Source organism: Carassius carassius, chromosome 1 (genome assembly GCF_963082965.1).
Source record: "Carassius carassius chromosome 1, fCarCar2.1, whole genome shotgun sequence".
Classification (NCBI taxonomy): domain Eukaryota; kingdom Metazoa; phylum Chordata; class Actinopteri; order Cypriniformes; family Cyprinidae; genus Carassius; species Carassius carassius.
In genome coordinates this window covers 41,031,685-41,057,743 of record NC_081755.1, presented here as the reverse complement: position 1 = coordinate 41,057,743, position 26,059 = coordinate 41,031,685, and the positions used below count along the sequence as shown (strand labels likewise).

General features: G+C 37.2%; 1 protein-coding gene across 6 annotated transcripts in view; it reads left to right on the top strand.

Moving 5' to 3' along the window:
• LOC132150733 (CD166 antigen homolog) overlaps window positions 1-26,059 on the top strand; it is a 46,738-nt gene continuing 20,679 nt past the window's right edge. Inside the window, exons 1-7 of one of the 6 annotated variants that reach the window (XM_059559276.1) lie at window positions 1-234; window positions 5,166-5,441; window positions 5,547-5,876; window positions 8,549-8,800; window positions 20,398-20,676; window positions 20,775-21,017; window positions 21,447-22,734. In XM_059559276.1, the coding sequence (XP_059415259.1) occupies window positions 135-234; window positions 5,166-5,441; window positions 5,547-5,876; window positions 8,549-8,800; window positions 20,398-20,676; window positions 20,775-21,017; window positions 21,447-21,667 (1,701 nt within the window). In that variant the 5' untranslated portion in view covers window positions 1-134 and the 3' untranslated portion in view covers window positions 21,668-22,734. Of the gene's footprint in view, window positions 235-5,165; window positions 5,442-5,546; window positions 5,877-8,548; window positions 8,801-9,437; window positions 9,752-15,752; window positions 16,146-18,556; window positions 19,173-20,397; window positions 20,677-20,774; window positions 21,018-21,446; window positions 22,735-26,059 lie in introns of those variants that run through there. The other 5 variants (XM_059559278.1, XM_059559279.1, XM_059559277.1 and 2 more) reach the window with 5 other exon arrangements.

Below are 26,059 nucleotides of genomic sequence, written 5' to 3'. Positions count from 1 at the left end.
GTTCTGCTGGAAAACACGTGGTCATTCTCACTTTTTATCTCTCACTGGGTTAAGAGTATCGCTTTGCATATTTCCTGAGGGAGAAGGACATCTTGTTTCTGAAGCTCAGGACTGGAGTTTAACATTGTTTTAAAATGCAGAAAGGGACGTTTCCTCTCACCACATCTTCGCGGGTTACTTATATGCGACTTATGTTACTCGGATTTATTTTCTTGTGCTTCTCACTACTCACAGGTAAGGTTTTTTTTAAATATTTCGTATGATTCGTCTACAAAATGTCGACAATAACTGCGCCACCCGCTTGTTAGTTCGCTTAGTACTGCATACGTAAATGTTCATTGACAATTAGTGCCTCTGAGAATGACATACTATTAACATGCTATATGTCTGTCGAATTAAAATTATTATCACGAACCAGTCAAACAACTAACGGTTTTGAGGTTGCGTCTGCCCGTTCAGTTAACTTGAACGCCTTGTTAAGTGCCGTCTGTTCTGAACTTGCTCACATATAAGGGGGCGAACAGACGACTTTCAGAGGAGTCCGATTTATTGAAATAACTTTAACCGCCAATTAGTCTTGAGTTACGTTCTAACGGTAAAGCTCCAACAAAAACCTGTTGCTATAGTTACTTCTTCAGACGAACGAGTCTCTATTGTCTGGTGAAAACACGAGCTTGTCGGTTTTGTGGTTACTTTTAGGCGCAGTAAAAATATATAATTCGTATAAATACTTTAAAGACCGGGCTACCTTTGGTTTTGTTTACACCTAGAGTAGAGCCATTTATCCGCGTTTGCCAAAAAGGACTGGCCGCTGGAGGCTGGTTGCAAAAGGGAGTCAATCCCATAGACTCCCCATGTAAAAATGCCCAACTTTACAGCAGGAAAAAAAAAACGTTTACAGCCTCGTTCAAAAATGATTTTGGTCTATATAGGCAATTTTGCCCTTCAGGTCAACTCTGAGGGGGGTGATTAAAAAAAAAAAACTTTTCTGTTTAAATTATATTAAGCCTTAAAGTTCTGCATATTTAAGGGTGTGTCCACTTGAGTGACAGGTGAATTGCAGCTGCTGACAATGCCGTTTAGATAGGTGGGCGTGGCTTCAGCAACCAGCTCCCACCTTTTTGCCCATTTTCGATTATCTGGGAGTGACGTGCGGTGACGCGCTGCCAAGATGGACAGCCCGCTCCGCCCACTTTGAGCTTCAAATAGGCTCTCCAGAAATCTGCAGGTGACGTCACGGACACTACGTCCATGTTGTTATACAGTCTATGATTTTGACCCATACCAGAATTTGCAGAAGATCACCGTTACCAGAGGAAGGTGCAATACACTTTTTCTAATCACTTCAAATCGTGCATATTCAAAAGAAACAAAGGTGTTGTTTAATGATGCCACTGACTGAGTGTAGAATCATGGGAGTTGTCGTCTTCATCCCCACAGCCGATGCAATCTGATGGGATTTGTGGAGAAATCAAGTTCATGATGTATTAAAGATTTATTAATGTCGTAGTTTGAAGCAGGGTGAGGCTGAAAGCCATTATAGTGAAACAAGGCAGCTTAATGAGTTTGACACATGGCTCAAAAGCAGTGGAGCTTTTATTATGCTACAGTCGACCACCGCTTCCGCTCCTTCCGGTCATGTGTATGTGGTGTAAAGCAGAGCAGTTTTATCATACTAGATACATTTGAAAATTCTGTTAAAATGCTACACTGTGCGGTCGTCACATGTCTACTTAAACGCATAACTTAATAAAAGCGTCTGGTGTTTCCATGATTTCTACAAATCAAAATCAAAGGTGTATGACATCACTGATGGGCGATGCAATGACCTGGGATGAGCCACTGGCTGCATCCAAAAACTCTCAAATGCTATCTTTGGAGGCAGCATTCCAAGGCAGGAAGGCATCAAGGCACATTCGAATCCAAATTCTGTATACTTCCTGTCTCCGGAGGTACCTTCTTCAAATCGAATTTTGAAGGCAGCATAGATCTATCAATCCTTCGCTGGCTTTGATATCCCACAAGCCTGTGCATTCCATTCTGTTATGGTTGAGCTTGAGCTAAAAAAAAAAAAAAAAGGCAGCGTCTGAAAGTTGCGTTTGGTGGTCAGTTTGTGTGTATATGTTTATTTATGACTAACGTTTTGCACTTTTGATTTTAGTTTTAGCGAGAAATCAGTATTTTAGTAATTAAATATTAGTTTAGCTATCACAAAAACTCATTCTATTTTGTTATAGATCATTCAACCCTAAGTTTGTGGGTTCGAGTCTCAGGCTGGCAATATCACGACTGAGGTGCCCTTGAGCAAGGCAATGAACCCCCAGCTGCTAATGCCAAAATAAAGTTTTTGTTTACATTGCATGTTTGTGCATTGTGTATATTTATTACGTATATATAAATACACATACAGTATATATTTAGAAAATATTTGTTTATACATTCATATGTTCATATTATTATATTTTTAGATTATTATTATTAGATTAATCATTTGACAGCACTAATTAAAATTAAACTAAAATGAATACAAAAGGAAATTTACAAAATTAAGTGGTCAAAAATCTTTTCTACATTTTGTTTTACTTCCCATGGCCCGTCTCTTATGATGACCCTCTAGGTCACACCTGATCTATTTTCATAAAAAATAAAAAAAAATTATTTAAACAACATTGACTTCCTGAAAATATTTTGACATACATGCTAAAATAATTTTCTTTATTGGCTACAACAAAAAGGTGTATTGCTTGAAGAAATCACACTGCCATGAGGTTTTTGTCAGTTGTCAATTGTCTCAATCTTATAAACAGATCCTTAAAGTTAAGAGATATTTTGATTAATTTAGACGGTGTGTCATTCCATGCAAATCTCATGGAGCCCATCTTTCTCGAACGTTGTTAATTCGGCTTGATCAATACAAATTCTAATTGTTAGTTCCTGTCTCCATTTTGGGGAATGTTTTGTCTTGGGCTGAGTTCTTAAGGAAACTTTTGCAAGAAGATCAGGGCAGATCAGCCAGAAAGCCTTTAGTTTGGTGTGTGTCTCTACCCTACATACTATGTATTTTCTAAGGTGAGGTATTTATTTATTTATTCATTTATTTCAAGCAAATATTGTGACAACAGAAGAATACACAATAATAATAATAATAATAACTTACACTTATGCTTCTTTTACTCTTAGTTCCATCTTTGAGAATTTGATGTCTTTGAATTGGCTATGTAATAGATATAATACATATTTACTTGACTGATAATACATTGTTACATTTTATTTTATTCTGTTTTACTCTGTAATTATTGACTCTAGTAGATTATGTTATATTCCTTGTTACCGCATTTCCTGCATCAGGTTAGTAACTGACTAAAATTCAGTTGAAATAGAGCATAGGGCACACCAACTGTAATTTTAGAGATCCAGCTAACACTTGGTATTAGTTCAAGTGTACTTAGTTTGTAAGGGCTTATAGGGAATGTAAGTTTAGGTCAACTGGATGTTGTTCGACCAACCTAAATAGGGTGAGCCTAACCTCTGTTTATTGTAATTTTATTCTACCATATTTTCCGGACTATAAGTCACACTTTTTTTCATAGTTTGGCTGGTCCTGCGACTTCTTGTCAGGTGCGACTTATTTATCAAAATTAATTTGACATGAACCAAGAGAAATGAACTAAGACAAATGAACCAATAGAAAACATTACCGTCTCCAGCCGCGAGAGGGCGCTCTGTTGCTCAGTTCTCCTGTAGCCTACACTGAGCAGCATAGAGCGCCCTCTCGCGGCTGTAGACGGTAATGTTTTCTCTTGGTTCTTGGTTCTAAATAAATGCGACTTATAGTCCAGTGCCACTTATATATGTTTTTTTCCTCATCATGACGTATTTTTGGACTGATGCGACTTATACTCAGATGCGACTTATAGTCCGAAAAATACGGTAGTTAAGTGATGGGGAAACCATGGCATGACCATACCAAAGCTACAATCAGGAAAAGTAATGTTGGTTGGCTTGCATATATATAGTAGTGGTCATGACCTCTGACTAGAAATAACTTAGCTTTATTCAAGTATGTACAAATCTATGGGGGCTAATTAAAAGTACTTTTAGAATGTGAAAGCATAGGAGCGGCCGTCTAAAGTATTAGCCAATTGTCTAATAACCAAGACTGACAAGAATGAGACCATAAGCTACGTTAACGAACGAAGCGATATCTTTGAGCAACATGAGCACCGAATGAACAAGTACAATAATATGAAAGAATAAACCGAATAATCAGATGTCTAGATAAATTATCCTATAAATGATCAATAATAAATAGCATTCTAACTCAAATGCGAGGTCACAATAAAATGGAGTCCGATTAAAATTTAACTTAAATAACTTTGCTTGTCAAAAACACTGAACACATGGGAAAACTTCATCCACCATTGGTTACCTGCCTCCATTGGTACAATCGTGTGGACCTCATAGGATCATATCACTCCTGTCTTGGAGTCATCGTTCCATTTACTTTTATTTTCAAAATCTTTCAAACTTTGGATTTCTTTGCCTGCTGAGATTAGGCAAACAGTGTTTTGTTTTAATTACTGTTTTAATCCCTTAGTATTTTTACATTTTCCCTTAAAGCTTATTTTTTGGGAGGTAACTTTTACCTGATTATTTTGTAATTGTCTTATTCTTTATTGTTAAACTTTTGATAGTTTGCATTTTATTTTTCTCTGTATTTCACTTTTATTAATGCATTTTGTATCATTGTGTGTCTTATTTGATCTTATTCTTGTGAAGCGCTTTGAGATGTTACTTTTAAAAGCACTATAGAATTTATTTTAAATAACATAATTGATTTACCATTAAGATTAGATGGATTAAATTAAAGTCAGATTTATAAAAACAATATTTGCAAATTTAAGTTTTATGTTAAGTGCATTAAAAAGAAAATTTTAAGGCAATGACTTAAAGGCACTGTGTTTGTATACATGTATTGTGTAGTACATTGTGATTTTGTGTAGTTTATCAAGTCAACTGAAAATATGTTGAAATATTTGGAGGAAAACATTTCTGGCATTTTTGCTGATGTGTTGTCTGATTAGTAATTTGAATTTAGTTTATTATTACAGTATAAGTGATTCAAATACTGTACATCACAGCCTACTCTTAAATGTGTTTAACAGGTGCACAAGATGAATGTCCTCTTCAGCTCGACCCACAGAGAGTTGTTGTGAGATACGGCGGTTCTGTTGAAGTTAACTGTAACACTTCAGTCGCACATAAAGGGATGGGATGGGAAGCCAGTGAGGGAGCAGTGCCCAAAACCAATGACAGTCTGATCACATGGAGAGTGTCAGAACTGAAAGAATGGGACATAAAGACATTGTGCTACATAAACCTAAAATATAAAATAGGCAATGAGAATCCGTGTAAAGTAGAGCTCAACGTCACCATTTACAGTGAGTTTCTCAGTTACTGATATTTTTTCTGTTCATTCTCAGAAATATCTAATAAATGTACATTCATCACAGCAGATTTCAGAGTGTGTAAATCTTCCTCCACAGAGACTCCAGACAGTGTGTCCATCAGCACTGTGAATCACAGAGGACCAATGATAGAGGGACAGCAGTATGAGCTCCAGTGTGACGTTCATGATGTGGCTCCTGTTCAGTATCTCACTGTCAAATGGTACAAAGGACAAACTCTGCTGCATCAAACCACCTTCACTGACACCATCGAGACTCCAGTAAATAAAGCTGTCACACTCCTGATCCGTCCAGACAGAGCTGATGATGGAGCTCAGTACTGGTGTGAAGCAGAGCTGGATCTGGGAGCAGAAGGACCTCAACCTTCTCCTAAATATTCATCAGAACCTCTCAGCATTACTGTATATTGTACGTAAGATCTGTTAGCTTCTATGATTAATCTTTTTTAGAGTATGTTTTATCCAAATCGAGAAGACTTTTAGTGGTTGTAGCAATGACACAGTGTGTCAAGTTGTGTAGTAATAAGGATCAGATGCATCATGTGACTTTCCTCTTTTTAGTGGGGAAAATATTTATTTGGTCCCCTGCTAATATTGTAAGTCTGCCCCCTTACAAAAAATGGTCTGTAATTTTTATGATAGGTTTATCTTAGAGGTCCCATTTTTTGCGCTTTTTTGAAGCTTTGATTGTTTACAGTGTGCAATATAACATGTGTTCATGTTTCGCGTGTAAAAAAAACACAGTTTTCACCAGTTCACCTATCTGTATACCGCCGGATGACTTCCTTGTTCTATAAAGTCCCTCCTTCAGAAATACGTAACGAGTTCTGATTGGGCCAGCGGTTCCTGTGTTGTGATTCGACACCAGCTTAGAGCAGGCTGACCTCCTGGTAACGCGATTGGACTAGTTTTGAGAAGCAAGTGGGCAGGAGCATGTGCTGGAGATGTACTTATAATCACAGGAGCGTTTTTACTGACGAGATGCGCATTAGATTTTTTTGCGCAGCCCTAACATCTAGTTAACAAAGCTAAACAGCATTGCCCTTTGTGTAATAAGTTACAGAAACTGTTAAACGTACCAACTTAACAAAATACACTTACCGGTTGTGGTCCATAAACAACACCTTCTCCAGACAAAGAGGGAACTGCTCCATCTTTCAGGAATAATCTTTGTGCGAACCCGGCATTAAACTGATTGAAATTGAGAAAGCCGTCCTCAGCAAAATGTGCTGCACATAGTTTTACATGTGGATTATAATTTTCGGGAACCGAGTTAAACATAAATTCTAAGCATTAATCTCCAAGTACAGTGTCCCTGGGAAGCCCAAACAAAGATGATTGGACTCCGAGATGAAAATAACAGCGTTTCGACGACATGGCAACAAACACAAACGCAGCTCTTCCTCTTCTCCGTCGGAGCGGACCACGCCCCCTGTTTGTGTATTCATGTGGGTGGAGGTTAGTCAAAAAACTTTTAGTGACGTCATTACTGCAGGAACTAGAGAGATGTAGTCTAAACGGGTCGTTTTTTGTAGGCGAATTCTGTTAAAATATCTCGCTTGGCATTGAACTTTCAGCTTTAGAATTTTACAGATATTATTTATACTCTAACAACAACATTACACACTAACTAAAGTTTAAACATGGGATCACGAAGAACGGGACCTTTAATGAATAGAGACAGAATACCAACCAAAACACATTATATAAAGGTTAGAAATTGATTTGCATTTCAGTGAGTGAGGGAAGTAAGTATTTGATCCCCAAGCAAAACATGACTTAGTACTTGGTGCAGAAACCCTTGTTGGCAAGCACAGAGGTAAGACATTTTTTGTAGTTGGTCACCAGTTTGCACACATCTCAGGAGGGATTTTGATCCACTCTTCTTTACAGATTATCTTTAAATTCTTAAGTTTTCTTGGCTGTTGTTTGGCAACTCGAAGTTTCAGCCTCCACATCCTTTTAATAGTATTGAGGTCTGGAGACTGGCTAGGCCCGTCCATGACCTTAATGTGCTTCTTCTTGAGACACTCCTTTGTTGTCTTGGTGGTATGTTTCAGGTCATTGTCATGTTGGGAGACTCATCCATGAATCATTTTCAGTGTTTTGGCTGAGGGAAGGAGGTTTTCATCCAAGATTTTACAGTACATGGCCCCGTCCATTTGCTCCTCAATTCTGTGAAGTCGTCCTGTACCCTTAGCAGAAAAACAACCCCAAAGCATAATGTTTGCACCTCCGTGCTTGACTGTAGGCATGGTGCTATTGGGGTCATAGTCAGCAGTTCTCTTCCTCCAAAAACAGTGAGACGAGTTAATGCCAAAGAGCTCATCTCTCATCGGACCACATCACGTTCTCCCAAGCCTTCTCTGAATAATTTAGATGTTCTTTGGCATACTTTAAACGGGCCTGTACTCTAAAAGTGTCTTCTTGAGTAGGGGGACCTTGCTGGCGCTACAAGATTTCAGTCCATTTGTATTTCTTACATTTACAAATAATCGGACCAACAGTTCTCTCCTCCTCACCAAGCTTCTTGCTGATGGTCTTGTAGCCCATTCAAGCCTTGTGCAGATCTACAATCTTGTCTCTGACATCCTTTGACAGCTCTTTGGTCTTGCCCATGGTGGTGGGAGAGGCTGGGGTGGAAGATACAGATTGTGTGCACAGGTGTCTTATACACCTAACAAGCTGACATAAGGAGTAACTTCTTAAAGTGACAGGACTAATCTGTGTTCCACATGTGCACAAAACCAGTCTGTGGGAGCCAGAATTCTTGGTGGTTGGTATGGGATCAAATACTTATTTCACTTACCGAAATTCAAATCAATCTCTAACCTTTATATAATGAGTTTTTCTGGGTTTTCTTTGGTTGGTATTTTGTCTCTAGCCGTTAAAATAAACCTACCATAAAAATTACAGACCCTTCATTTCTTTGTAAGCAGGGAAACTTACATAATCAGCAGGGGATCAAATAAATATTTTCCCCACTGTAAATATCTACATATGAGTAGTTTTGTTGAAAACAAATATGGATTAACAAATGTTCTTTAAACAAATCTGTGTGTTTTTGGTTCCTTCCTGTAGATAAACCGATCATCAATGAGACCAAACTGCCCTCAGTAGTGCGTGTGTTTCGAGGCTATCCAGAGGTGCTTGTTTGTGAAGCCGAGGGAAACCCAAAACCAACAATCAGCTGGAGCCTCGGCACAAATAGCACAGTACATAGCACAAATAGTGAAAAACTTAATATAACAGAGTCAACACCTGAGAATGTGTACTGCATTGCAAACAATTCTGTTGGCAGTGACATCAGAGGTGTAAACGTGTACATACAAGGTAACTATGCATTTGTGTCATTTTCCATTAACCAGGTTTCAGTTTAGTAATACTAACGGTAATACTACAGAAAGGAATTGTGTCTGTTTCACAGTTGTATATTTTGTATTTGTTAGTCTGATTTAAACAAAATATGTGTTGGTTACATTAAATATGCCAATTATTATGAAAAAACAATTTAATAGTATGTTGTCAGGAAAGATTTTATGTAAGTTCGTTTGAAGTGCCTCTGTTAAAAAGCACAGATTCATATTTGATTCTTTTTTGTCTCTTACCGTTTTGTCTTAGATTTATGCTAATTTAATTTTTCCTCCTAAAATCAATTTCCACACTTTCTGATTTCAACACAGCGTCTTTTGCGGTTAGTGCTTTGGTCTTTTACAAAATATTTACATTTTTGTAAGAAGCTGCTTGGTCTGTTGGTCTTGCTCTGCTTGCAGTGTTCATGTCACTGTGATCACATTAAGGCTTATTATATTTATGGCTTGTGTCATGGTTGTTTTGTATGGGTTGTTCTAGGCTTATTTAGATTAGCATGCATGATGCCGGATACTGATCTATCCCTAGTTTTGCTTTCTTGCATTTAATTCATTAAGTTGCTGATTTACTCATATATTTGTTTTTATTTTTGACACAGAGAATTACATACCCATAATATTAGTCATTGTTGCTGTAGTGGTGGTCATCTTTGTCATCTTCATCTACATCGTCTTGACACACTACAAAAAAACCAGGATTCGCCGTTATGATGTGAAGAGGCCCAATGCATGTAAAGAACTCTTAGCGCAGCCAGAACAGTCCCCGTGAGGGAACTCTGTCAGAGAAATATCTCTGCTTTGGTTATGTTTCCCTAATTTTGGATCCATCTGCTGATCCTCACTGTCTGCAGTCAGATCAGTCGGATCAGATTGTGATGAGAAATCATATGGATCAGTGTTATTTCAATTAACTTTAAGACACGTGCATGTATGTATTTCATGTAAGATTTTTATGTTTATATATTAAATATATGTATATATATTTGGGAAGTCGTGGCCTAATGGTTAGAGAGTTGGACTCCCAATCGAAAGGTTGTGAGTTCGAGTCCCGGTCCGGCAGGAATTGTGGGTGGGGGGAGTGCATGTACAGTTCTCTCTCCACCTTCAATACCACGACTTAGGTGCCCTTGAGCAAGGCATCGAACCCCCAACTGCTCCCCGGGCGCCGCAGCATAAAATGGCTGCCCACTGCTCCGGGTGTGTGCTCACAGTGTGTGTGTGTGTGTTCACTGCTCTGTGTGTGTGCATTTCGGATGGGTTAAATGCAGAGCACAAATTCTGAGTATGGGTCACCATATTTGGCTGAATGTCACTTCACTTTCACTATATAATAATATAAATATATTAATTTATATACATATAAAAATATTAATTTATATACATATAAATATTTCCAAAATGCATACTGTATGTGTATATTTATATATATATATACAACCCGAATTCCGGAAAAGTTGGGACGTTTTTTAAATTTTAATAAAATGAAAACTAAAAGACTTTCAAATCACATGAGCCAATATTTTATTCACAATAGAACATAGATAACATAGCAAATGTTTAAACTGAGAAAGTTTACAATTTTATGCACAAAATGAGCTCATTTCAATTTTGATTTCTGCTACAGGTCTCAAAATAGTTGGGACGGGGCATGTTTACCATGGTGTAGCATCTCCTTTTCTTTTCAAAACAGTTTGAAGATGTCTGTGCATTGAGGCTATGAGTTGCTGGAGTTTTGCTGTTGGAATTTGGTCCCATTCTTGCCTTATATAGATTTCCAGCTGCTGAAGAGTTCGTGGTCGTCTTTGACGTATTTTTCGTTTAATGATGCGCCAAATGTTCTCTATAGGTGAAAGATCTGGACTGCAGGCAGGCCAGGTTAGCACCCGGACTCTTCTACGACGAAGCCATGCTGTTGTTATAGCTGCAGTATGTGGTTTTGCATTGTCCTGCTGAAATAAACAAGGCCTTCCCTGAAATAGACGTTGTTTGGAGGGAAGCATATGTTGCTCTAAAACCTTTGTATACCTTTCAGCATTCACAGAGCCTTCCAAAACATGCAAGCTGCCCATACCGTATGCACTTATGCACCCCCATACCATCAGAGATGCTGGCTTTTGAACTGAACGCTGATAACATGCTGGAAGGTCTCCCTCCTCTTTAGCCCGGAGGACACGGCATCCGTGATTTCCAACAAGAATGTCAAATTTGGACTCGTCTGACCATAAAACACTATTCCACTTTGAAATAGTCCATTTTAAATGAGCCTTGGCCCACAGGACACGACGGCGCTTCTGGACCATGTTCACATATGGCTTCCTTTTTGCATGATAGAGCTTTAGTTGGCATCTGCTGATGGCACGGCGGATTGTGTTTACCGACAGTGGTTTCTGAAAGTATTCCTGTATTCCTGGGCCCATTTAGTAATGTCATTGACACAATCATGCCGATGAGTGATGCAGTGTCGTCTGAGAGCCCGAAGACCACGGGCATCCAATAAAGGTCTCCGGCCTTGTCCCTTACGCACAGAGATTTCTCTAGTTTCTCTGAATCTTTTGATGATGTTATGCACTGTAGATGATGAGATTTGCAAAGCCTTTGCAATTTGACGTTGAAGAACATTGTTTTTAAAGTTTTCCACAATTATTTTACGCAGTCTTTCACAGATTGGAGAGCCTCTGCCCATCTTTACTTCTGAGAGACTCTGCTTCTCTAAGACAAAGCTTTTATAGCTAATCATGTTAAAGACCTGATATCAATTAACTTAATTAATCACTAGATGTTCTCCCAGCTGAATCTTTTCAAAACTGCTTGCTTTTTTAGCCATTTGTTGCCCCCGTGCCAACTTTTTTGAGACCTGTAGCAGGCATTAAATTTTAAATGAGCTAATTAAGTGGACAAAAGTGTAAAATTTCTCAGTTTAAACATTTGCTACGTTATCTACGTTCTATTGTGAATAAAATATTGGCTCATGTGATTTGAAATTCCTTTAGTTTTCATTTTATTAAAATTTAAAAAACGTCCCAACTTTTCCGGAATTCGGGTTGTACAGGTTGTAATTTTGTGGTGACTTTGTGGTGTTTTCTTGTGCCTAAGCTGTATGATATTTTTGTGATCTGTCCATGTAAATTTCTCAGACCTTTCTGTATAAAGAATCTATTTTTTGTGTAGAATATAATAGTTATTTATTATATGGAATTCACATAGTCACCTGTCTTAATAGGAGCACAAGTGTAAACTAACATATGACATATAAATGCATTTTTGAGAGTTTATTTTAAAGAAAATGGCACTGCATTTCTATTCACTCATTAATATTGTAAAATAAAATTGTAAAAACTGTACTAAGTACTATGACTACAGTAGCTATTAGCTAAATAAGCTAAAGATCTTAGCAATGATTCCTTTTTTTTACTTTCAAAGACTGAATAGACTGCATCAAAACCTGGCTTATGTATTCCACAGTTGCCAAAATAATTTTTCTGAAGTTTGCATGAGTATAGCATTGGTCAAAGCATGAAACTGGCTGCCACTTAACCAATGCATGTATTTTGGTTTATTTTTTGCTGGCTGATACATTGACATCTGTGCAAATCTAAATGTTATAGTTAAGTTGGCTCGAGAAAGCCAACTTAAATTCTTTTTAAACAACTTTTTAAACTACTTTTTTTTATATAAAACATAAGTACCTTAAAGCATAAGTGCTGATAGAGCACCCACGGAAAAACATGTGATTCATTTTAACCAATAAGAAATGGATTGCTTGTACATTTCTATTTTTGTTTTCATAGTTCATTCGTGGCAGTTTTTGGCATTATTTAAAATGGCAAATGTCAAGAGTTTGTTATTGTAATACGAGAGGGTGCCAGCACGAATCTCTCGGCTTGCAGCGAACTTGCTCTCCCATAGAGATCATGGCTCTGGGCTCCCTCAGATATTACATGTTGTGCGCCCTGAAACTTTGTCCAGTGTATGAGCGAATAAGTGCTAATTGTAAATCATTTTATTTAGTGAAGCCCAACACTCATAGAAAGAATGTGCGTATTATTTGGTTACTAAATAATGTATTTTGCAGGCCGTACATTTCACTTTGGAAGATAAATTTGAAGTAAATTCACCAAACGCACCCTTAGTAGCTTAGCAACCGCATACCAACACTCTAGCAACCACTTTAGGTACCCTAGCAACTGCACTAGCAACCAACCTGAGTACCCTAGCAACTTCGAAGCAACACCGTAGCAACCACCCATGTACTCAAGCAACGCATAGCAACAGCCAAGCAACCACCCCAAGTACCCTAGCATCAACATAGCAACACCATAGCAACCACACTGAGTAAACTCACAACTGCATAACACCCTGGAAAACACCTAGAACACCATAGCAACCATCTAGCAACACCTTAGCAACTAAAGGTCGACGATGTATCGGTTTTGCCGATTAATCTGCTAGTTGATTGCTAGAACAATCGTTTATTGGCAAAAATCTATGCCGATAGTTTTCCAGGTTGCATCTGTTGCTGGAGCGTCTGAGAAGGCTCTGTTTTCATTATAGAGTGTGAGAGCGGCCTCTAGTGGCTGAAGTCACTGACAGCACGTGCTGTGTGTTCAGACACGTGATGCTCCATGCTGAACAGAGCGAGACACTTCAGACCAGGATTTAAAGGCAGCTGACAGGAAATCCTGTTGCGACTCAGAGCGCCATTCACGTAGTTATCCATTAAATGACATTATATTCGCCCCGAATCGTTGTTAATGTACATAATGAATTGTATATTGAGCATTTCCATCGAAACGTTTGTCTTTCTGGTGCTCTAATAAAGTCTGTATGCTTCATTTATTAAGCTATGATATAAAGATCACTCTTTCCGTTTGCTCCATTTTTTAAAAACAGTGAATTTCAAACTTATCTTTGCCTCATTGTTCATTCTTGAAGTAAACTTGTGTTCATTTGGTAAATAAATAAACTGTTTTTGACCACTGCTCGAGTTGAACGCGACACGTCCAGAGTGTGTGTGATACCGGTTCTCCTAGACTTAGCACTGCTCTTTTATTTTGATTAGATAATCATTAAGTGTTCAAGAATAGAAGCAGTTAAAGTGTGAGAGTATATACTGTGGAAAAAAAAACAGAATGCAGAAAAATTCAAATGGAAATAACAGAATTTGTAAAATAAATAAACTGAATTTAGGAAAAAATAAAACAGATTTTGTGGTAATTTCAACATTTACTATTACTATTATTATTACTACTACTAATATGATTCAGTACTGTTTTTTTTTTTAAATAAAGCACTATTTTAGTTTTTGTTCAGTATCCATTTTTAAAACTATCGGTTAATGAATCGCTATCGGCCAGTGTGGTCCAACCTAACTATCGGTATCGGCAAAATCCCCTATTGGTCGACCTCTTTTAGCAACCTCACAAAACACTCTTGCAACCACATAGCAAGACCCTAGCAACCACTCTCAGTTTTTGTTTCCCAGAACATTATTCTAACGTTAATCTAATATTCGTATAACTTTCCCTAGCCTCTTTGCTCTGATATGATCACCCTGCTGTTCGTCAGTATTCATTCAGCACACTCGTGATATAGTATAAGCAGCATGGAAAAGATCTGTAATTAATATGTAAGATTACAGAGTAGCCTACCCAGATTTTACAATCCTTCATCACCAAATAAAAATGACTTCAATTGTATGGTTCATAAAATATGACATTTATACAATTAATATTATATATATATATATATATATATATAGACGGTTTCATCGGGTGCACGCGCCTGGACCTAAGTTAACTTCCGGTCTGTGTTGTGTATATCGGTCTGGCTGCAGTGCCTTCTACCAACGCAGTTAAAGTCAAGGTGATGAGTAGACTGAAGTTGGGCTCAGGTGGTTGTGCTGCGGGATGTGTTTCCCATACATTTATTTATTTTTCGAGACTCGCCACAATTTTAAAACTGATCGATTTTCAAAAAGGCTTCGTTGAATAAACATGAGTAACGTTACGTACTGCACGTTTAATAATAATAATTCCTTACATTTATATGTTTAAATATAAAAACGAGGCACAGGTGTTTTTATATCGCTGTATTTTTGAAGGAAGACTTGCATGTTATATGCCTGATAAAGCAGCTGTGAGCGTACCAGCTCTGCTTTGTTTACAGCTGTTACTGGGGAAACTTCTATTTCTCGTGCTTTATGTCTACGCTTTAAAACATCTCCTGCTGGCAAAGAATGAATTTGCATTTTCATTAAGTCCGCCTGCGCAGTAACGTTTGTTTATGTTGTTGCCGTTGAAACCGTCTATATATATATCTATCTTTTTTTTCTGTGGCTGAGGTGGTAGAGCATTGAGTTAGCAGTGCAAGATTGTACAGTTTGTGCAGCTGGAACTTCTGTTGATCTGTAAACAAAAACATCATGCTCAGCATCATGTTCTCTTCAGTTAGGCACTCTAAATCTCTCCGAAATCATATACTCATATAATCATATACATAAATATATTAATTTTAATTAATCATTCAATAAAGAGATCGATAAACGAGGGAGTCAGTCAACCAGTATAACAAAAAATGGCCGTTCATTTTTTTAAATTGTTCCAGTGCGCGACTCTCTGTGGAAGACGGTTGAAAGACAAGAGATCAGATCAGAGGCAAATGAAGATTAAACAAACCCATAAATTAATGATTTCTGTTATCACTCTACACTTAATCCTGGCTTAATGTTATAATTTAAATCACGTTTCGATTGATAAGTACACTTGCTTTGATTAATCATTTAAATTTGCTTGTTTGCTTCTGATATGAAAAGTATTGTTTTTTTCTGCAATTTTAGCACTTGTCTGTTTAGACAGTGTTGTTGTTGTTGTTTTTTTTGTCTGATCTTTTGGTGTGCTTTATTTCTCTTGACACAGAGGATAACCTGCCCTTGATAGCAGGACTTATTGCAGTCATTGTGGTGTTCATCTTATTCATCTTCATCTTCATCTTCTCGATCTACTACAAAAAAGCCAAGATGGGCCATTATAGCCTGAAGAATGCCAAGCCTAGTGCACAAAATGGAAACATAGCACAGAATGGCAAACAAAACACTATTCCTATGAAGAAACTCCCTCAGAGCAGTATCCTTGCTTAGATTATGAAATCCTTGGGTTTTGAGCATCTACCGAGACCCACTGTTCACAAAATGATTTGTCACACCGGAAGTCTCTAGCCATCTACTTTGTGGCTTTTTTGTTTCTTTTTGGATTCATTATTTTTTATTTTATGGAGCACCTGTTCATTCACTCCTCGCCACTCACAAAATAGCCTTTTTAGTTTTCAGCAATCTAATGGACCAGAAGAAAATATGTGACAGAACAGATGACAAAGAAATGCTGAATGATTTTTAAATGAACGGACCTGATGTCTGCAGTGGATGTTTTCAGGAATCTACCATCTTGATATAAGTGAACGTTTATTAGCTACAAAGTGACATTGCTTGATTAAATAATACTTTGTACGTCATTGAAGGGAAGGCTCTTGTTAAATTGTGTAACAAGACTGTTCTTCTGCCTCTGGCACATTGGCCAGTATGAATATTTGTGTTTTGTCAAAAGTTGTACATTATGTAGAAATGAGAAATGATGCTGTATAAACAAAGTTTAAGAGGAGCACATTCAGATAATCAACCAGTCAAGCATGGTAGTAAATATATAAAGCCAACTTGTGTTTCATGACAGATTTCAGGCCCCTGTCCTCCACCCCAACACCTCTCTCCCATATATTCCCAATCCCAGTTTGGGATATGGGGAAGTTCTCTGGGAGCTCGGCTCCCTCCCTTCAGACAGCATGTCAGATAGGCATACTATTTGCTCAGTCTGATAATATGTAAGCGTGACTTGAAAGAAACTATGATTGAGTGTGTTACTATTCCTTTGGTAAAATCCACCCTTCACAGGGTGAAAATTTAGCACACGGTGACTGTGAAGAAGTGAAAGCTTGTGTATGAGGTTTCTCATGCTGAACCTGTGCGGAAATATTTGGATGAATTTCTGAAAATTCTCTCAGGCCTCATAGTCATTATGCTCACCCTATGCTCAACATTAAATAGGAGTGCCAGTTTTATGGCTCAAGCTGTATAATGATGTTAAAAGCATAGTTTAGCATAGTTTAGCATGTTTTTGGTTTGATATGTGTGGTCACTATCATTTGCTGTTGTATGGAAAAAAATTGTGTAAAGATGATTTTAAAACACTTAAAGACACACAAGTTTTGAATGGCATGAGGATGAAAAAATGGTGACAGGATTCTTGAATGATTGATCTAATTAAACATATTTAAGCATATTTAAACATCTGCAACGTTTTCAATGGAAAGATAGTTTTATAGGGTCATAAAAATAACCTGAGAATTACCATAAGGGAACGTTCTGTATAAATTATTTTTAGGTTATTTAAAACTAACCACCCTGCAACGTTCTGCATGTTATTCCCCAAAAAATAACCAAATGCGAACCAAAAACCAACGTTAGGGGAATGATCTGTGTTTTCTGGCAATGACCCTGAATCCCTAGCAACTGCAAAGCAACACCATACCAATCACAAAGACTATCATAGCAACCTCAAAGACTACCCAAGCAACTGCATCGCAACACCCTAGAAACCATCCTGGAACATTATCAGTCTATCTGTCTCTCCTGTTTTTTTATTCAGATTTCAGACTTATACATATTTAATTATTATAAAAAAAATACAAAAAACGAACACTAGCTTTTCTAATCTTTTTGCATTCTATCTATTTAGCCCTATTCAGACGGAACTAGTTTTCTTAACTGTATATCTGGACAGCACAAAGATCATGTGCGCTTTGTGTGTGCATTTTGTATAGATATTCGGATTGATTACCATTAGTATTATCACACAAATACTACAGTGAAGCTAAATGACAAGTACAGCAAAACCATGTTAATGTCTGTTTTTTTATTCGTAGTAAACCCATGTTTAATTTTCATAAAGGTACATCTGTAATTAAAATATTATGTAGTTGAGTGCAGAAATGAACGTAAGTAATCTTACCTGAAGTCGAACAGTTTACGTGATCTGACTCTTGATTTTATTATTATTATTATATATATATTTTTAATTATTTTTTTCATACGTTGCCGGGAAGCAAATATATCAAACATGCATGTGGTAAGAGCATACAGTAATTCACGTTGGCCAAAACACAAAGAAACGTGTAAAAAAAAATTGCCGCAATCAAAGACATTCGCATCAAACTTTCTCAAGCCAACATCAAAGTTTGTTCACAAACTGACTAGTTACTGTTGTCATATGAATGGCCTTATTTACAGTTGTATGTTTCACTCTTGCTCATTCTGACACTGAAACTGTTAAAAAGTTACCAAGATATTAAAAAGAGCAGAATTGGACTGGTTGTGTGTTTTTAAAATGGTGGCAAACGTGTGGACCATTCTTGTCGCCAATAAAACAACTCTGTTTTCATTGCATGTGGATGTACATCATTTCAAACTTATCAGAAGTACTTTTCATTAGCCTACTTTGCTGGTGAGTGTCTTCTTGTACACTTGTTTGATTCTGTAGTTTCATTATTTGTAAGGCACGTTCCTGAAGAACACTACTGAATGCCCTATTCAGCTCGACCCGCTGAGGGTTACATGCTGGTAGTATAACAGATCTGTTTGTAACTGCTACAATTCAGCCGACATTACGTGTGTTTCAATCTCATGTATTCAGACTTTTCTGCAAACTGTATAGTATGCATCAGTCATGATCATGTCTGTGGGAGTCCAAAATGAGCCATTCTGACCCAGAAAGCGTTGTGGGAAGTAATATGAAACCGCACTTTTTTATATAGACCCACCCTATTTATATCCGAGCTGAGCTCGAGGGTTGACAATGAAGGGCTGAAGTAAAGAGCTATGGGGTTTTCAAGGGTGGCCTTTAAACACTTAATGCGATTTTCAAAACAACTTGGCCTTATCTAAAAGATAGGTGATTGAGTTCCCTCTATGTCCAGTCCCGGTTTTGTCGTGACAGGGTACAAATGAATAAAGTTGCAACGTGCACTTTTAGAGAGATGTGTGGGGGAGGGATACCATTGAATAAAACAGGCAGCTGATCGAGGGCAGACTGGGCAGTGGTGCCCTGCGATAAATGAAATATTCGAGACCGTGTGTTGTGTTCATGCTTGATCTATTTAATACCGTTAGCTGGTTAGAAACGGTTTCGATAGAGCGCAGCTACAGCTGAAAATGACTCCGGCGCGGAGGGATCGGATTCTCTTCACGTGTCTCGTGATGGATCTGCTGTCGCTGCGGTATGCGTTTAATGGTAGGACATTTATATAACGACTGTTGTATTTTTACAATCCGGAAGAACAATTTTCCACGACAATGTTCCGTGTTAAACTGAAGAAAGGTGATTTAAATAAGCTAAAGAGTGACTGTAAGGCCCCGGTGTTTTATTTCCTCCGCTGTGACTCGCTTCTGAAAATACTTTTGAGTAGTTAACACTGTTTAAATATCGATAGGATAACGTTGTCAAACAAGATAAATACACTGTGTTTGTTATCATTAAAAGCTGCATTTAGCAGTTTAACCACATCCAGTAATAAAAGTAGTCTGTCAGCAAATGCAAATATACTGTATAGTTAAATTAACTGTAACGTTTGTTCTAGTTAGACAAGTTAGGGGTCATTACTCCCATACGAAAATTAACCATAGTTTTATTGTAGAAAAAGTGTAATAATCATGTTTTTTGTGGTTGTATTGATTAGGCCCACAGTTTTACCACAGTTTTACTACAAATGGTTAAACTATGGCTAGTATAGCAAAACTATGGTTAATTTGTGGTTACCATGATTTAACTATAGTAACCAAGGTTTTTTTGGTTTTATTTGTAGTAAAACCAGCTAGTGTATGCTGGTCGAAAAGTTCTTTTAGAAGGGTTGCATAGAAAATTTGTCTGTGAAGTGCAAAACATTGTAGCCCGCTGGCATTTGCTGGAAGCACCACACTTATAACAATACAAAATAGACAGTTGAACGTATTGGGCCCGATATTATTATTTACTTAAGTGTATTGGATAAAATAGTTAAGATGGTGACTCTGTTTTGAAACATAGCTGATGGTCGGTCCTCAGTTGTCAAAAAACAATAGCTGCTTCACCTGCCTGCAACATACCAGCTAAGCCTGCCTTGTGCTAAAAACAACAGTCAAGTGTGCATTTGTTTGAAAAATTAATTTCTTTATTACTGTCAAACGATACATTTTTTGTAATATATATATATATATATATATATATATATATATATACACACACACACACACACAGGTATGTATATATCTAAGGAAAAATATGTAAATATTTTCAAAATATATAGTGTATGTGTAAACAAAAACTTAGTTGAAATTAATTGTTTGACAGCACTACATTTATAAATGTGTTTTTTAATATATAAATTAAAATAATTTGTATTTTGCACCAATTTGAAGTATTTGGCATGTCATCTACTCTATTATGCTCTATTATACTCTACTCTATTATATTCTTGCAGATATCTCCATCAGCTTTGTGAATCACAGTGGAGCAGTGATAGTGGGCAAGCAGTATGAGCTCCAGTGCATCATTCAGAATGTGGATCCATCTAAGAGTGTTGTTGTGAGATGGTACAAACTGAGTCAAACCAACTCCACTGATGCCAACACGACTTCAGTCAGTAACTCATCTAAACTCCAGATCAGTCCAAGCAAAACTGATGATGGAGCTCAATACTGGTGTGAAGTAGAAGGAACTCCACCAGTGTCATCAGATTGTCTCAACATTACTGTACATTGTGTGTACAATAATTTATCCAGGTTTACTTTGCAGGTATTTCAGTGATCTTTGTTTTTATCACGTGAAACCTCTTTTTCTCTTTGCTCTTTCCTGTAGATAAACCGATCATCAATAAGATCAAACTGCCCTCCACAGTGCCTGTATTTCGAGGTTATCCAGAGGTGCTTGTTTGTGAAGCCGAGGGAAACCCAAAACCAACAATCAGCTGGAGTTTTGGCGCAAATGACAAGAAGAACAGTGAAAAACTTAATATAACAGAGTCAACACCTGAGAATGTGTCCTGCACGGCAAACAATTCTGTTGGCAGTGACATCAGACATGTAAAGGTGATATTAAAAGGTAATTATGCATCTTTGCTTGTATTGGTTTAGATTTCCAACAGCTGTTTCTACTTTATTGCCATTAACATGTACTTTTACTTTAAAATATGGGGATGTTTCAAAACTGAAATTTGGATCAGGCCAAATGCATGGTGTTCAGATGTTCACGCTAGTACAAATATGCAATAAATCACAAAGAAAGAAAATTTCCAAATCATTAACAATTATGTAAGAGATGCTTAATGATGTGATTAGATTGCATTTAATTATTTTGATTACACATGGACACTTGCAATGATTAATCATTTAAATTTGCTTGTTTGCTTCTGATACGGAAAATCATGAAGTATTAATGTGCAATTTTAGCACTTGTCTGTTTAGACAGTGTTGTTGTTGTTGTTGTTATTTTTTGTCTGATCTTTTGTTGTGCTTTATTTCATTGACACAGAGGATTACCTGCCCTTGATAGCAGGACTTATTGCAGTCATTGTGGCATTCATCTCAGTCATCTTCATCTTCATCTTTTCAATCTACTACAAAACAGCAAAGATGGGCCATTATAGCCTGAAGAATGCCAAGCCTAGTGCACAAAATGGAAACATAGCACAGAATGGCAAACACAACACTATTCCTATGAAGAAACTCTCTCAGAGCAGTATCCTTGCTTAGATTATAATATCCCTGGGTTTTGTGCATCTACCGAGACCCAGTGTCCACAAAATGATTTTTCAAACTGGAAGTCTCTAGCAATCTACTTTGTGGCTTTTTTGTCTCTTCATGTCTTCATTATTTATATTTTATGGAGCACCTGTTCATTCACTCCTCGCCACTCACAAAATAGCCTTTTTAGTTTTCAGCAATCTAATGGACCAGAAGAAAATATGTAACAGAACAGATGACAAAGAAATGCCGAATGATTTCAAATGACCGGACCTGATGTCTGCAGTGGATGTTTTCAGGAATCTACCATCTTGATATAAGTGAACGATCATTAGCTACAAAGTGACATTGCTTGATTAAATAATACTAGCTGTGTACGTCATTGAAGGGAAGGCTCTTGTTAAATTGTGTAACAAGACTGTTCTTCTGTCTCTGGCACATTGGCCAGTATGAATATTTGTGTTTTGTCAAAGCTATACAGTATGTAGAAATGAGAAACGATGTTGTATTAACATAAGTTCAGGAGGAACACGTTCAAATAATCAACCAGTTACAGTCATGGCCAAAAATATCAGCACCCTTGGTAAATTGTTAATCCTTTTGATCTTTTATTAAAAAAAGTTCACAAAAATCGAACCTTTCATTGGATAATGAGAATTTAAAATGGAGGGACGTATCATAATGAAATACATGTTTTTCTCTAATACTCATTGGCCACAATTAAAAGCACCCTTTTATTCAATACTTTTTGTAACCGCCATTTGCCAGTTCAACGGCTCTAAAGTTTCTCCTATAATGCCTGATGAGGTTAGAGAACACCTCACAAGAGATCAGAGACCATTCCTTCATCAGAATCTCTCCAAACCCTTCAGATTCCCAGCTCCATGTTAGTGGTTCTCCTCTTCAGTTCTCCACATTCCTTGTCTATAGGGTTTATGTCAGAGGACTGGAATGGCTATAGCAGAAGCTTGGTTTTGTGCTCAGTGACCCATTTTTGTGTTGTTTTTGAGGTTTGTGTTTGGGTTATTGTACAGCTGGGAGATCTAAACATGGCCCATTAAAAGATTTCTAACCGAGTCAGTCACTTACTGATTTTTTATCTGTTGGTATTTGATAGAATCCATGATGTCATATATCTAAACAAGATGTCCAGGACCTCCAGCGGAAATGTAGGCCCACAACATTAAAAATGCAGCTGTATACAGTATTTCATTGTACACATGGGTACCAAACCCATTTTGAGTGTTTTTCTGCCAAAAAGCTCTTTTTTAGTTTCATCTGACCATAGAAGCCAGTCACATTTAAAGTTCCAGTCATGTCTGATATCTGAATATGCTGGGAGTTTTTTTTTTTTTTTTGGATGGGCAAGGACATTTTTCTTTAAACCTTTCCATACAACATGTGGCCATTTTTTTTAAGGTTTTCTGACCCCAAGACTCAACTATTTTCTGCAATTCTCCAGCTGTGATCTTTGGAGAGTCTTTAGCCACTCAAACTCTCCTCCTCACAGTGCATTAAAACGATATAGACACACGTCCTCTTCCAGGCAGATTTGTAACATTTTCTGTTGATTAGAAATTATTATTAATTATTTAATTATTGCCCTGATGGTGGAAATGGGAGTTTTCACTGCTCAAGCTCTTTTCTTTAAGCCACTTTACTAATTTGTGAAGCTCAATTATCTTTTGCTGCACATCAGAAATAAATTATTTTGTGTTTCTCATTCTGATGAAGGATTAGGGGAATTTGGGCTTTGTTTTCCCTCCTATTTATATTTATGTGAAACAGGAAACTATTGCTGGATAATTTCATGTTCATAATCACCCTGGATTGCTCAAAATTTTGAACATGAATGGGAATATACTTTAGAGATATTTTACTAATAAGATTTTCTAGGGGTGCCAATAATTGTGTCCAACATATATTTGAGAAAAACATTTATTTCATAATGATATTTCACATTTTAAATTATTATTATCCAATGAAAGGTTAGATTTTTGTGATTTTTTTAAAAATAAAAGATTAACAACACAGATTCATTTTCACAGCCGCCTTTGATTGTATTTTCCGAAGGTGCCGATATTTTTGGCCATGACTGGAAGCACAATAGTAAATATATATACAGTCAACTTGTGTTTCATGACAGATTTCAGGCCCCTGTCCTCCACCCCAACACCTCTCTCCCATATATTCCCAATCCCAGTTTGGGATATGGGGAAGTTCTCTGGGAGCTCGGCTCCCTCCCTTCAGACAGCATGTCAGATAGGCATACTATTTGCTCAGTCTGATTATATGTAAGCGTGACTTGAAAGAAACTATGATTGAGTGTGTTACTATTCCTTTGGTAAATTCCACCCTTCACAGGGTGAAAATATAGCACACGGTGGCTGTGAAGTGAAAGCTTGTGTATGAGGGCCACGACTTTGGAGGGAAGTCGTGGTCTAATGGTTAGAGAGTCGGACTCCCAATAGAAAGGTTGTGAGTTTGAGCCCCGGGCCGGCAGGAATTGTGGGTGGGGGGAGTGCATGTACAGTTCTCTCTCCACCTTCAATACCACGACTTAGGTGCCCTTGAGCAAGGCATCGAACCCCCAACTGCTCCCCGGGTGCCGCAGCAGAAATGGCTGCCCACTGCTCCGGGTGTGTGCTCACAGTGTGTGTGTGTGTTCACTGCTCTGTGTGTGTGCATTTCGGATGGGTTAAATGCAGAGCACAAATTCTGAGTATGGGTCACCATACTTGGCTGAATGTCACTTCACTTTCACTTCACTTTCACTTCATGCTGAACCTGCGCGGAAATATTTGGATGAATTTCTGAAAATTCTCTCAGGCCTCATAGTCATTATGCTCAACCTATGCTCAACATTAAATAGGAGTGCCAGTTTTATGGCTCAAGCTGTATAATGATGTTAAAAGCATAGTTTAACCAAAAATGAAAGTTCTGTTTATCTTTTACTTGCTCTCATGTTCTTCTAAAGGCTTTTTATAAATCATCATAAAGGTAAAAAAAAAATCACCTTTTCAGTTTCATAAAACACTTAAAGTCACATAAGTTTGGAACGACATGAGGATGAAAAAAATGATGACCGAATTTTCATCTTTTTTAATTTAGGCACTGAATCTATGTGTTTAATTTCAAATTCTTTATTCAGCGTTTAATTTTGAATGTGATCTCACCCATATTCTGGTGGGTTTTAAATTTTGTATGGAATTTATATCATCTGTCCTTTTAAGCACATGACATTTGAATTTGATGATTTGAATTTGTAAATGAATTTGTTGTTTAAAAGAAATGTATAATAAAATAAATATTCTTTTCACAGAATCGATTCAGCCTTTGGCAAATTTTATAGTATTGAACAGAAATAACTTTCATATGTGATTACCAAACAGTAAATTTTTCCACATTTTCCTGTCGAAAGAACCTATTTAAACCAGCCCAAGCGTCAAGCCTTGCTGTAGCTGGATTAGCATGGTTTTAGAGGGATTTTGACTTTTTGCTGCAGGCTGGGAGCGTTGACCAACCACCATAGGCTGGTTTTATCGGGTTTTTTTAATTGTTGTTTTTTCAGCAGGTGAAAATGTCTCTGTGCCTACTGAGAAACAAAAAATAAAACTATCACAGAAAACTGTAATGTTTTCCACTAAATATAGCAATTACAAACGTTACAAACCACTAACATTTAGGGTAGAGTGGGGGAAAATGCCCCCCTTAAGGAAAATGTGACATTATAGTGAAACAAAACATAAATTTGACTAGAATTGCCATCCCGGTTTTGAGTGACTATGGCAGGAATTATTCACCAAATATTAAAATTGCTCAGCCTTCATAATTAATTAGTATTTTGACTGAAAATATTTTTTGTACAAAGGGGGCGTTTTGCCCCAGCGGTGGGGTAAAACGCCCCCCAAGGTGGGGTAAAATGCCCCTTTTCTTACCAACCAGTTTGCTTCATAGATCAACTGCAAAAAACAACCGACTAGTTTTTATTCTCTAAAAGTAAAAGGCAAGTAATGTATCAACATGTATAGGCCTATATATATTAATATTTATTTGAGAAATGTCCAACATATCCAAATTTTTAACATTTAAATTTATACATATAACTACAACCCGAATTCCGGAAAAGTTGGGACGTTTTTTTTAAATTTTAATAAAATGAAAACTAAAAGACTTTCAAATCACATGAGCCAATATTTTATTCACAATAGAACATAGATAACGTAGCAAATGTTTAAACTGAGAAAGTTTACAATTTTATGCACAAAATGAGCTCATTTCAATTTTGATTTCTGCTACAGGTCTCAAAATAGTTGGGACGGGGCATGTTTACCATGGTGTAGCATCTCCTTTTCTTTTCAAAACAGTTTGAAGACGTCTGGGCATTGAGGCTATGAGTTG